Consider the following 13,198-nt stretch of genomic DNA (forward strand, 5'->3'; position numbering starts at 1 on the left):
GAAGACTAATCATTTGGCTTTAATAGGTAGGAAAAACCTCCCTCTGAGTTCCATCATCCAGAGAGAGAGAGAGAGAGATTTGGAGTGGACAGAAGGAACTGGAGCCTTTTCCACAATAATCCTTAGGCTTTGGGGTGAGTTCCAGGAATCCCTTCATATGATTTAGGGTGGCTACTTGTGCATTGCCAAAAGGGGGGGGGGCAATGCCAAAAAAAGAGGACACAGATCTGCACATAATCAATATGATAGAAATATACTCCTGCTCATCATAGTGAGGGGGGAACATGAAAAGGTGTTTGCTCAGTCCATTTGATTATTGTTGATGGGCAACTTCAAGGTTCTTACTCTTCCTTTCTTATGGTACATTATCTTTAAACAAGCCCAGACAGCTCTTCCAACAGAGGACTGAAGGAGTCCATGCATCTCTTCAAATAGAGGACTGTCCCCTGACAGCCCTTGAAACAAAAAAACGGTCATCTGTTAAGTAGGGCACATGCCTACCCTAGTCTGATCTTCGGTTGAAATTCTTTCTCAATTGTAACTGTAGTTCATCTGCTCATATTACTATGGGAACATAGGAAACTGCCTTAGGCCAGGTCAGATAGCCAGGTTGTCCATCTTGTTCTCTACTGTACACACCAGGGGCCATCAACTCTGTAAGGCCTGTGGGAGCATTTGGCTATTTGAGTGTGATCCCCGCCCCCAGGATGTCAAAGGAACAGCTGAAAACAAGACTTCCCACCAAGGCATGGACTCCTGCTATGAATGCTTTTTGCCTTAGTTCTCTGCACCAAAAGTTTTTATCATGCACATTATACGCAAACAGATATGCACATTGCTTTCCAATGTGTGCTTTTTACTTATTCCTTGATATATAATTGTTGTTTGTTGACTGTGAGTGTGAGTCGTTCTTTGCTAGAGGCAACCTATATATAGCAGGGCTGCAGTCCTAATCAGTATACTAATCAGTAAGTAAGTGCAATTGAATTCAATAAAAACTCAATACTGTACTCCCCATCTCAAATAATGCATTGGGTGGTTTTTCTTTTACCTGCTATTTTATTCTTAGCTAGCAGAGCAGCGACAGAGGCAGCTGGAGTTTTTCTTCCTTTTTTAAAAAAAATTTAATTTTAAAAAATTGTATACCACCCATAGATCTCAGGGTGGTCCACAGCCTCCTGGCAAGAATTAGGTGTTTGTTTGCTTTGCAACATTTATAATACAAGTTTAGAAAGTGATGTTCCTGATGCATGACAGAATCAGCAAAAGTTAGGCATGACGCAAGTCCCGTTGCAACCAGCAGACTTAATTTAATCACAAGCACAGCAAAATCCTATTCCCTTCCTTTCATTGGGGCTTGCTGGATTATGCTCCTTATATTTACAGGATCATTGTGGGCTAAATCTGTACTGTTTACTTGGAGACTACAGACTGGGTTTGTACACACTACTGCATATCTCGAGGTGCAGCTTTTCAGCCTACCGAATTGTCTCGCTAATGGTCTCACTAATTGTCTCTCTAAACTAAGAGTGCATTATGGCTGCTTGTGGAAACATACTGAAAAGAATCCAAAGATCTTTAAGGAAACAAAAGGATTGCAATAGTGTCTACAGCAGCATTCAGACATCAGGTTTCTGATCCTTCAAACCATGGTTGGAAGGATTACAAACAAGTTGTGTTCCTTTATTTCCCACTCCACTCCTCTCCCCTTCACCTCTCCTCACACACAGCTTGATGAACAACCTCCTGGTTTAATGAAATGATAGCTTGCTTTTGAAGCTGAACTGGCAAACCATGGTTTCAGCAAGTCCTCTGAACTGGGATCGCAAACCAGGGTTGGCTCTACATTTGGGACATAATGAAAATGTGGTTTCATTAAACCAGAGAGTAATTTGTTGAAGCCCTGTGCAAGAGAGGAGAAGGGAAGTGGAAGTGGATGAGGGAGCACCAAGCTCATTCACGAACCTTCTAACCATGGCTTGCAAGATCCAAAGAATGACATCTGAATGCAGCCAACAGCTCTTTTTAAAGAACTGCCACTGAATTGAACAGGCCATCCCTAAGTTAAAAGATCTGATAAATCTGAGTTGAGGGTTCAAACAAAGGTCTACAGCTTTGATTGTATAGAGGAACCAAAGTACACTGCCCAGAGCTTGGGGCATTCATAAATGCCCTATGAAATGCCCTATGCTTCATGCTCTGAAACACATTGGCTTGGATCTTCAGATAAGGCACTTCATGGAAGGAAACTTTCACATCTCCTCCTCCCCCTGGAATCACCTACACCCCCAGAAGAACCTCCTCAGTGGGTCAAGGGACCCTCCTCAACCATGTAGGATGAGGGACCTCTTGAACAATATGGATTGTTTTTGTATGATTTGGGGCAATTCCTCCTTCCACCAGCAGTCCTCAGTGCCCCATCCCATATTGTTCAAGACGGGCCCCTGGCCCTTCAGAGAGACTTTGCAGGGGGCTCCAGAGAAGAGAAGCGGATGAGAGTCTTTCCTTCTCCTAAACTTCCCTAAGTTAACAACTTAGGATCCAAAGTATGCTTGAAAGTAAGTCCTGCTGGCTTTGATGACACTCAGTGATGTATTTGGAATCCAAGTCGAGAAGGCTGGAGGTATATTGTGATGGCACCTTGGAAAAGGAGGACTAGAAAGCCATTATTTCAAATGGAGAATCATATTGTGTGAGCTGGCTGATCTCTGGTAAGGCCAGCAGTAATTTCTTGCAATTGTAGCAGCGCTTTCTTTAGCTGCCACAATCATGAACATATCCGTGATTGCCTGATCTGCACAATGTATTTCTCCATGCACGAGCCGTGATTGCCTGGTCCTTGTTCTGCAGAATTGCCATGAGGAAATTGGTATACATGATTCTGTGTCTGGAATAGGTTGTGGTGCCCAAACTTGACGCAGTGTATGTCTTTTTACCCTGACATTTGTTCATTTGTTTTAAAGATGCCTATTCCATCCTTCCTTTCTAAATGCCAGAGCGATTCACAAGAACTTTTTCAACCCAAATTGGTGATGTAAGGCTTCAGCAAGGGAGTGGGTGCCTAACTCTTTCCCCTCTTTCTGCTCAGAACTGACAACCTCATGCAAGCTACTTTTCTATGGGGGAGTGGGGTGGTTAGGTGTTTATTTCCCACTGCAAGCAGACAAGCAGATTAGGGAGAAGGAGAGGGCAGCTATTTTGAACCAGAAAATGGTCGGAGGGAAGGTGGCCATGCAAGTCCCTCTGCTTAGCCCTTTAAACTCACAGCATCCAGGGGCTGATTCTGGTTGCAAAATGCTGGTGTGGAGGACTGCGTAGGACAGGTGTAGCCAACAAGCCTGTGTAGGGGTGGGAATGCAGCTGGGTACACTTGCCCCAGGCCTTGGAGAGCTAAGCCAGCCAAGGGCCCCACCAGGGACCTGCCAGACTTATGCTGTCATGCCAAGAAAGCCCCATGCCTCCCAGACGACCAGGGACTTAATCGGCGAAATGGCCATGGGCAAAATGCCAATATGTACTGTAAGGATTTGATTGTAAGATCTGGACCTGTGTTACTGCAGGTCCCTAATTAACCACAGTTTCTCAGTTTGTCTGAACCAGGAAACTATGACTACCAACTTCAGAACAAGCCTGGATCTTAAACCGACTTCAACCTATGGCGTAAGATCCTAGGTTGTCCCAAAGTTGGCTACCATGGTTTCCTAGTTCAGATGACACAGGAAACTATGGTTAGTTAGAGATTCCTTGGTTAATCGAGGCATGCCACGAAGGGAGGAGTAAAAGGGCTGCATGCCAGGGCAAAAGGCTTTTGTATCTCATTTTATTAAGCTGAGATACAATTGCATAAATGCTCATAGTAAACGCCAAAACAGCTTCCCACACACACCACAATCAGTTGCTGCAACAACAAAACTTCTGGAGCAACTTCATAGCCCCACAGAAGTGTTTCACACCTGCCCCAACATGTGGATCACGGAAAATGTAAGAAATCCATGATCAGCATTCCCAACACCTTCAGGAAGCTTAAAAGCAGCCGATGGGGAAAGGGGAGTAAGTTGACGCAGGACTGTGGAAAGAGAGTGTTTGATTCTATCCTTCCGTACTGCTTTGCCAATCAAAATCCCTCCCGCCGAAAGCTGCTAATGCATCCACCAGCCTAACAAGGGTTAGGGATGGGCCACAGTGGTGAAATATCTGCTTTACATTCAGAAGGTGCCAGGCATCTCCAGCTATGGCTGAGAAAGAGCCCTGCCTGAAATCCTGAAGAGTCTCTGGCCAGCCAGTGTAGACAACACTAAACTAGATGGACCAATAGTTTGATACACTATTAAAGTTAAAGCAGCTTCCTATGTACAGTATAACTATCTATCTATACCCCTCCCATCCCAGTGGGGCTAACAGCTGCTTTCAGGGGAGCACAGCCAACCCAAGCCAATGGCACACCACAGCACCTTTTAAGTTTTTGGGTTTTTTTAAATAACACCAGGAGATCCAATTACAGATATCCAGCATCACATGCAATTTGACCCTAGAGCATCAGAGCAAACACAAAACAAAACTCGACTGCTCTTGTGGAACTTGTGAGCTGCCATTCTCTCCAAAACCAGGACACTTTTTTTAATGAAAGAGCCTAAGAGCTCCAAAAGGCAATGTAAGCCGATTTGATCTGGCTGGCTTCAACATGACCAGAAAGACAGGCTTAGAAAGCGGGCCATTGAACTGTAAGTTAAGCTCAGATGTATCAGGTTTTATACCCAAGGCATTCCAATTTATCTTACCCTCCTTGAAATCTTCTACAACATCTCTGCCCTCCTTCATTCCTTTGCTGAATGACTTTTGGAGCCAAACATTTAACCCTCAACTCCCAATCCTCCCTTAATTTGGACCCTGTTCTTCTGAAGGTCCACAACTAATTTTTCCTAACAGGAGACATAACTGTGAATTAAGTGAAAAGAGGAACTGGATAAACTTTTCAAGGAAAAACTGTAGCTGGCTAACAAAGCTCGGCAAATAATAACAACAGAGGAAGGCTTTACAAATTTCTTACTGTCAACATCACAGGTGGACATGATAGGAAAAGGTGGAAATGATGGGGGGGAACCTTCAAGCAAATATTACATTATAGATTAATTAGCTATGCCTACCCCCCCCATACACACTGTGTTAATCACAAAAAGGAGAAATTCTATATTAAAAAATGGTGTACGTATGTGGGTGGATGGGGAAACTGCTGTGGTTTTTAAAAAACATTTTACATTGGGTCAACCATAAGAAAGGGAAGTACTTAAAGCTGGGACCCTAAGCATATTTGCCTGGAACGAAATTATTCAGAAATATTTTTCATTTTCAAATAAACGAGTCAAGGATCACTGCCTATAAGTCTACACCAATACATAATATATAAAACTAAAGAGGACAAGTGTCCAGCAAACTTTTTCTAATCATTTAATTGGACATTTGTTCACTGAGCCTATTCTAGATACCAGACAAATGCCTATTGATATTAGGAGTATATTTTATGACTTGAAACAGCTTATCGTTACCAACTGTTTATAACCTGAACAATTTCCAGATCTGCACACCTAGATGCAAATCTCGTAAAGGAAAGCTTTAAGCGAGCTTTTCTTCATTAAACAAATGGGCACGCTACTATTAATTAACGTAACGCCTCCTTTCTGCACTCATATGAAGTGTGCAGTTTCCAGTAGAATTCATACTATGCCAGCACAAAGTTTGCAGCTGCACAAATGCTAGGCGCCGAACCCAATCTTTAAGTCCAGTTAAGTGAAAATACCTTTATTCCTGTTGAAATGAAGTTAACATAAATTCGTTTGCGCCCTGATCCTGTGCACTGACTTTATTGCAAGTTATTCCATGTAACTCCATGAATTGAACTGCAGCCTTAAAACCACGAACTAACCCTTAACTATCTTGTAGATCAGTCTAAAGAGATACAGGTTGGTGGGTAACACAGTTTCAGTGGTCAGGGCAATGTACATTTCCCCTCATTTAAGGTATAGAATGAAATCAACATTTATTTGTGCTCTTTAATATTAAACTGTGCATAAATTTCTTGATCCAAGCCTTCCCTAGCTCCTAAATATTGCTGAGCTGCGCAGTCTTTATATATATATATATATATATATATATATATATATATATATATATATATACACATACTAATTACAGAGCCAATTCAGTGACCATGAAGAGTTCTTACAGCATCTAGTTTTATAAAGCAAGAAGTGCTGAGTCAGGATGCTCATTTAACTTTCATGTGTCACATTACATATGCACTCCTGTGGTTGACACTGACGTGGGCAAAAGGCCCTGAAATCAGCCAGAAGTACCGAAAATAAGGGGAAAGGCATGGATTTTCCCTCTCTGCTCTCTGTCCTTATCCTTCCTATTCACGCATGTTAAGATATCGATCTGGAGACATACTAGAGGTGATTTTAAAAGTGGGTTGTTGCTGATGTTTTCTTTTGGGAGAGGGAGTTGAGCAAGGGAGGGAGGTTAACCAAGAAATTAGATTTGGTTGCATATAAGGCAAAAAGGCTCCAAGCAATGGGCTCAATATTTCAGCACTCCCTCCACAATAAGACCCGTTTTCTTTAAGGGAAAAGGACCACGTGAAGAAGGAAGAGAGGGAGTCAAGGTTAAAGCCACCATCTCTAGCGTACCAAGGGAGAACAGCATCCTCCGCTTTCAGGGATCGATAGCAGTCGGAGGCTGCGATTCTATCTAGAGATGCTGGAAGACGTGCGTTTGAAATTCCAACCTTTGCAAAAGCATTGTGCTTCTCTCTCCGTCGCCCCCAAATTCATCCATTCACTCTTTTTGCTGGGCCAGATCAGGCGCCGCCCGTTTAACGTGGAGAGGAGGCGGAAGAGGAAGAGGAGCTCGGCGGTGTGCGTGAGAGAGACAAAACAAGCACACCCCAAACAGCGGCCGGGGAACCAGATGCGCTTCGGAGGGCGCAGAACCTCCGTCCACAAAGGGGCAGAGGGAAAGAGGATGCACAGGGGCCGGAGTTTGCGCGCGAGGTTTTGCGAAGCCAAGCCCACCACCACACAAAACAAAGTAAAGAGGGAGAGCGCCTCTTATTGTTTGCCCTTCAGCTGACATACATGCAAGGATGCCTTGAAAGCAGGCGCTGGAAAGGAGAGGTAGTGGGGGGGGGGTGTCGGATTTCCACTAGCTGTTTTCCTAGACGGTTTTGTCTTCCCGGGAAGGGCTGACCTGGTGCGTAAAGGTCACCGGTCCAACCGGCGTCCAGGGCAAGACCCCGAAGTTAGTTGCAAAGTTCACCTGCTGCAACCTCTAAGCCACCGGCCTCCTTTTCCTGAAGTGAGGCAAGAGCCGGGTCCACCTGTTGCGCGAGGCGCAGGCGATGCGTCCCCCTGCTCACCCCAAACCACCCCAGATAAACTTAACCGGAGCCTGGATTCCCACCTTTTGCAAAGCTCGCTTCTTGCTGCCTCCTCTTACCTGCATGTGTCCCTGGTACATTCTGCTTTGCCTGCTTCAAGATCCACCCCCCGAGGCCGACAGGTTGTGGGACTGGGGGAGGAGGGGGTCTTCTTCCCCGACTAGGCAACTGCGAGCAGGTACAAGGTGAGAGCGGAGCTCTGGAGGAAGCGGGCGTCTCGGGCGCCTGCAAGGGCTGAGTTAGGTGCCCGGCAAGCTCGCCGCGTCTGTTGCTCGCCGGTGACCTCCGCCGCCTCCTCCTTCCCCTTCAAGGCGGCTTGCCGGGGACTTCTCGCGCGCAGAGTGTGCCAACGGGCAAAGGGAGCTGTCCTTCTCCCCCGGGGTGCTGGAAGAGGAAGCAGGCAGCCAGGCAAAGAGGGGAGGGGATGCAGGAGGGCTCTGCTGCTGCTGCTGCTGTGACTGTTCTTATTTTTGCACGGCAAAACCCGGGGAGGACTGCAAGCAAACTCTGGCCGCCTCCGCTGCCTTTATAACTCTGCTGGTCTCTTTTTTCAGGCGAACTCTTTTGGGCTTCCTGCTTGGCTCCTTCATTTCGCTTCCTCTCCAAAAGCGACCCCTCCTCCTCCTCCCTCCTCTTGTTGCTGCTGCTGCTGCTGCTGGACGGAGAAGGAGCCTCCCCCTCCTCCCTCCCTCCCTCTCTCTCCTTCCCTCCCTCCTTCCTTCCTTCCCTCCCTCCCTCTGCAAAGAGCGGAGCGCGCGCCATCCGGGGATCGTTCGAAATACCAGCGCGCGCTCAGCCACTGCCTGACTGCAAAGCCTGCAAGGTGCAGCGGGCATTGCCGTTAGGCAAGCCTTGTTTCCCTCTCTGTCTTCCCTCTGTTGTTTGTTCCAGCCCGCAGGATCTCTCTTCCGGGCTTAAGCCAAGCTGGCTGCTTCCACTGCTCTTTATATATAATATTACTAAGACCTGTTTCTACGGGAGTGCAAAAGTGACATTGGAAGCCCAGGCGCTTCCAGCTCTTCGGCTCTGGGTGCTTTCAGAGGACACGCCGGACTCCAAACGCCTCTTGTATGGAGTAGCCAATGTAGATCAGTCTGCCTTCTTTTGTTGGCAAACGCAGGACTGACCTAATCTGAGCTCCTGCAGAGTTCCTGGCCTTCCCCGAGAAATCTTGAAAGAACTTTAAGGCAAAGTGTTCCTGAGCACGTGCAAAATAGCTTTCCTAGGGTGAAAGGGAGGGTTTTCCAGTTTGCACCTTTCAAGAGGCTATAATTCAGGTCGGGCCAGGAAAATTCTTCTGAGGGCATTGCTGCAACCAAAGAAGTTAAGGACAAGACCAAACAGCTCTAATTAAGGGCATCATTTGCGATGTTGGTCCTCTGTGCCTTCTCTATACATACTCATCCCAACACTGTTGGGTGACCCAAGTGTTGTAATCAGGCAGGAAACCATTATCACAATTGAAACCTAAACAGACAGAATCAAATTTATGGATAGTTATCATTCAGCAGCACTAGGGTGGAGTTTCGTTTTAAAAACTTCTTGGAGAAGGGCAACGTTCAGGTCAGCAGTAGAAAATCCTGGGGGAGTTTGTGTTCCTTTTGTGGTTTTGGAACTTTGCCATTTCTGATGTCAAATCAGTGCCTGATTCTGTACTGCTTTTAATGTTTGGGGTTGTGTGGTTTTTTTTAAAAAAAATGCTGTGCACTGCTTTGATATATTGTGAGAGGGCAGTATAAAAATAATTAAATAAATAGATAAAAACAAAGATTCCTTTGCAAGGAGACTGACCTGTGGCCTGCAAAAACCTGTAGAAAGCAGAAGGGTATAGCATGTATCACATTGGAACATGTGTAGATGAACAAGTCCTTGATATTGTGGCTGAAGCTATTAGGGATGATGGGAACTGTAGTTCAAAAATAGCTGGAGTCCCAAGTTCGGGAAACACTGAGCTAATGCATTGCCCTCAAGCTTTCAATCATAAAGGCTAGAAACTTGCTTTAAAAAAATAATTGAAACTGATTCTCACAAAGCTGGGATCTGTGACAAATTTCCCTTTCTTCACTTCTCTCTCCCCCCCCCCTTTCTGCCGCCGCAACTTTCTGTGAAATGGCATACAGAGCTCTGAGCTTAGATATCACCCAAGCCTTTCAAAAGAAGTGTCACTCTACATAGCATGTGGAGTCTGCCGACTTTTAATTGCAGTTTCTGAAATGTTTGTATTAACTAAACTTCCAAATTATAAAAAAAAGGTGTGTTGCAAACTGGCAAGTGTAGCATTGGGACGGATGGGGAGGTGGAGAACATGAGTCAGCGTTCGGCAGCTGGCCATTTTAGAATCCTATACCCCAAATTAGATTCGCATATGCAAAGAAAAATGAGCAATCTCTGGTCTGGTTTCTCTGTGAAATAAATAAATGCACAAACATTCAATAGCACTGCAGAGTTGCTAGCTCAGCAGCCACTGGACCTACCAAAGAAGTCACCAGACTGGATTGCATTAGTGGACAAATAATTCTCAGTAAACCAATTACTAAGAATGGTGGATGCACCCACTTCTGTGCATACACACACACACACACACACACAGAGAGAGAGAGAGAGAGAGAGAGAGAGAGAGAGAGAGAGGGCGAGGGCAGTGGGGAATACAGTGGTACCTCGGGTTACATACGCTTCAGGTTACAGACTCCGCTAACCCAGAAATAGTACCTCGGGTTAAGAACTTTGCTTCAGGATGAGAACAGAAATCATGCTCCGGCGGCGCGGCAGCAGCAGGAGGCCCCATTAGCTAAAGTGGTGCTTCAGGTTAAGAACAGTTTCAGGTTAAGAACGGACCTCCAGAACGAATTAAGTACTTAACCCGAGGTACCACTGTACAATGCTGGAATTGTTGGTATGTGTACCTCACCCGTATGGTCTGCACAAGCGACATAATAAGGTGGCAAAATTCTAAGAAAGGACAGTGGACTGCACTACCTCATGTAAATTATTCCTCATGTAAGCAAAATAATGGAAACTCCTCACAAGGAGAAGACCAGCAAATTGGAAAGACAGGTCCTAGCCCAGTCTACCCCGATGTTTTAGCTTTCTGCTTGTGGTGAGTTTTGAGGAGTGTGTCTGTTTGACTTGGTTTTAAATAAGGGAACAATGCAAAAAAAATTGATACCCCTTTGTACTTTGCAGTAGCACATTCCGTGATGCTACCTCAGGCTTGTACCATCTCATTCCCTAGCAGCAACATTATGCTGACTGAGGTAGAATGCTGGAATATACCACTTCAGTTGTGTGGGCTGGGTGTGTGTCTGTCATATTTTCTATTACTTTAAAAAAAATCCCACCCTACCTGGAAACAATTCCTACTCAGATGTTCTGTACCCAAGTGGTAATGCAGAAATATGGGATATTGTCCCTACCCCTGATGATGTGGGTGTTGGTCACAGTCCCCAGCTATCACATAAGTGACTCAATCTGAAGGGTTATCTAACACAACAATTCTGACTGGTCAGAATGAGGAACATAGGAAGAGCCAATCCAGTCCAGCATTCCATTCTCACCGTGACCAACTAGATGTCTCTGGGGAGCCCATAAGGCAGTGGTTCCCAACCTTTTTTGGGCCATGCCCCACCTAAGCATCTCTAAAAAAACCCTGACATATAATTCTTATTATTCAAAAAGTGAACTCCTGTTCACATGGAGGAAGCCTTAAAGGCCATTAACTGTTAATAACTCATTCTCGAATTGCCCCCCTTAAAAATCAAATTGCCCCCCTGTGGGGCATGTACCCCACGTTGGGAACCATGGCCATAAGCTGAACCTGAGCACAAGAACCTTTTTCCTGATCTGTGGTTTCCAGCAACTGGCATTCAGAGGCATGCTACCTCCAACAGTGGAGGTAAACCACTAGTAAAAAAAGGTAAAAGGACCCCTGACCATTAGGTCCAGTCATGGCCTACTCTGGGGTTGCGGCACTCATCTTGCTTAATTGGCCAAGGGAGCCGGCGTACAGCTTCCGGGCCATGTGGTCAGCATGACTTAGTCGCTTCTGGCGAATCAGAGCAGCTCATGGAAACACCGTTTACCTTCCCGCCGGAGTGGTACCTATTTATCTACTTGCACTTGACATGCTTTTGAACTGCTAGGTTGGCAGGAGCAGAGACCGAGCAACGGGAGCTCACCCCATCGTGGGGATTCGAACCGCTGACCTTCTGATCGGCAAGCCCTAGGCTCTGTGGTTTAACCCACAGCGCCACCCACGTACCACTAGACAACATAACTACAGTGGTACCTCAGGTTAAGAATTTAATTCGTTCTGGAGGTCCGTTCTTAACCTGAAACTGTTCTTAACCTGAGGTACCACTTTAACTAATGGGGCCTCCCGCTGCCACTGTGCCGCCACCACATAATTTCTGTTCTCATTCTGAGGTAAAGTTCTTAACCCAAGGTACTATTTCTGGGTTAGCGGAGTCTGTAACCTGAAGCGTCTGTAACCCGAGGTGCCACTGTAGTGGTCACAGATAGCCTTATCCTACATGAATTCCTCTACTCTTCTAAAGCTATTCCAGGTTGGTGACTTTTAATCATGTGATATGTGAGGAAGTGCTTTCTTTTGTCTGTCTTCAATCTTCCTGTAGGAATGTTGAAAGTGGCAGGTGGGGATATATTATTTATTAATATCCTTCCTAACTTCCACCAGCAAGTTCCTTTACTTAGCAGAGCGCATTCCCACTTTACACGGCAGAAAACTGGTTGCAAACTCATGTGAGTTTCTTAAGACAATAAGCAATTCGATCTGACCTGTCCAGATTGAAATGTGTTGTAGTATTTTCCTGGTAAGACCCCTTGATCCCCTCCTAAAAGAATAAAGACACCACAGTCTAATTCATAAGCAATAAAAAGAAAGTTTACTCACGATCAGGCAGAGCACAGTGTGATCCCTGAAGGCGGGCTTTTGGCTTAAAGTTACAAACATATATAAACAGGTTTACCCCATAAGGGAGATGACCTGGGGCACTGCTTGGCTGGCAGCCAGCGGTTCAGTCCAGGAAGTTCGCAGGACGAAAGGAAGATGGAAGAAGAGAGAGAGTGTCGGCATGCCTTAGCCTTTTACCAGGTCTGGAAAGGTCATGCCCACCCACTAGTCACATGCAAGGAAGGATGATCCAGCCAGGTGTAACAGGAAGTTTGACTGGCTGGACCAACAGCGCCCTGCATGTCCACTCTAGGAAAACAAGGAATGTTGTATTTGACTGCTCCCTGTGGATTACATTCCAAACTTCCAACATTCAGGTTCACTGGATGACGCTGAGTTCTAAAGAGTGGGAGAAAAGCATTTCTCTATCTATATCCTCTGCACCTTGCACAATTTTATAAAGCTGTATCATGCCCCCTCTTACTCTGTCCCAGTGGAGGAAAACCCATGCATGCTGATACGGCTCTTTTCAGACGGAGGTGGTCGTGCATTAGTTGGGGACATCTTCAGCATATGTGGTGGCATCAAGGCAGGGTCAGGCCTTCTCCTTGGCACCTTCATGCATTCAGAAACAAACACCTTAGCACGGCTAATTGATTCACTTCAATCTTTCCTGATTCAATCTTTCTTTCAATCATTCCTGTTGTTGGGGGAAGCAATAACCTGGAAAAATGAGGAAAAGGACCTTTTAATACCTTAAAAAAAAACCCCAGAGATTTTAGCTGGGAACAGAATACTGTGGTACCTCAGGTTACATACGCTTCAGGTTACATACGCTTCAGGTTACACACTCCACT

The 13,198-nt window shown here is 45.6% G+C and overlaps 1 protein-coding gene across 3 annotated transcripts in view; it reads right to left on the reverse strand.

Annotated features, from left to right (window-relative positions):
• The window catches only part of PEX5L (peroxisomal biogenesis factor 5 like), a 187,437-nt gene extending 179,340 nt beyond the window's left edge, over nt 1-8,097 (reverse strand). For all 3 annotated transcript variants that reach the window (XM_053390619.1, XM_053390620.1, XM_053390618.1), the window contains exon 1: nt 7,492-8,097. In XM_053390619.1, the coding sequence (XP_053246594.1) occupies nt 7,492-7,512 (21 nt within the window). In that variant the 5' untranslated portion in view covers nt 7,513-8,097. The remainder of the gene's footprint in view (nt 1-7,491) is intronic.
• Nucleotides 8,098-13,198: the final 5,101 nt, after the last annotated feature.

The sequence above is a fragment of the Podarcis raffonei genome, chromosome 5, assembly GCF_027172205.1.
Source record: "Podarcis raffonei isolate rPodRaf1 chromosome 5, rPodRaf1.pri, whole genome shotgun sequence".
Taxonomy (NCBI): Eukaryota; Metazoa; Chordata; class Lepidosauria; order Squamata; family Lacertidae; genus Podarcis; species Podarcis raffonei.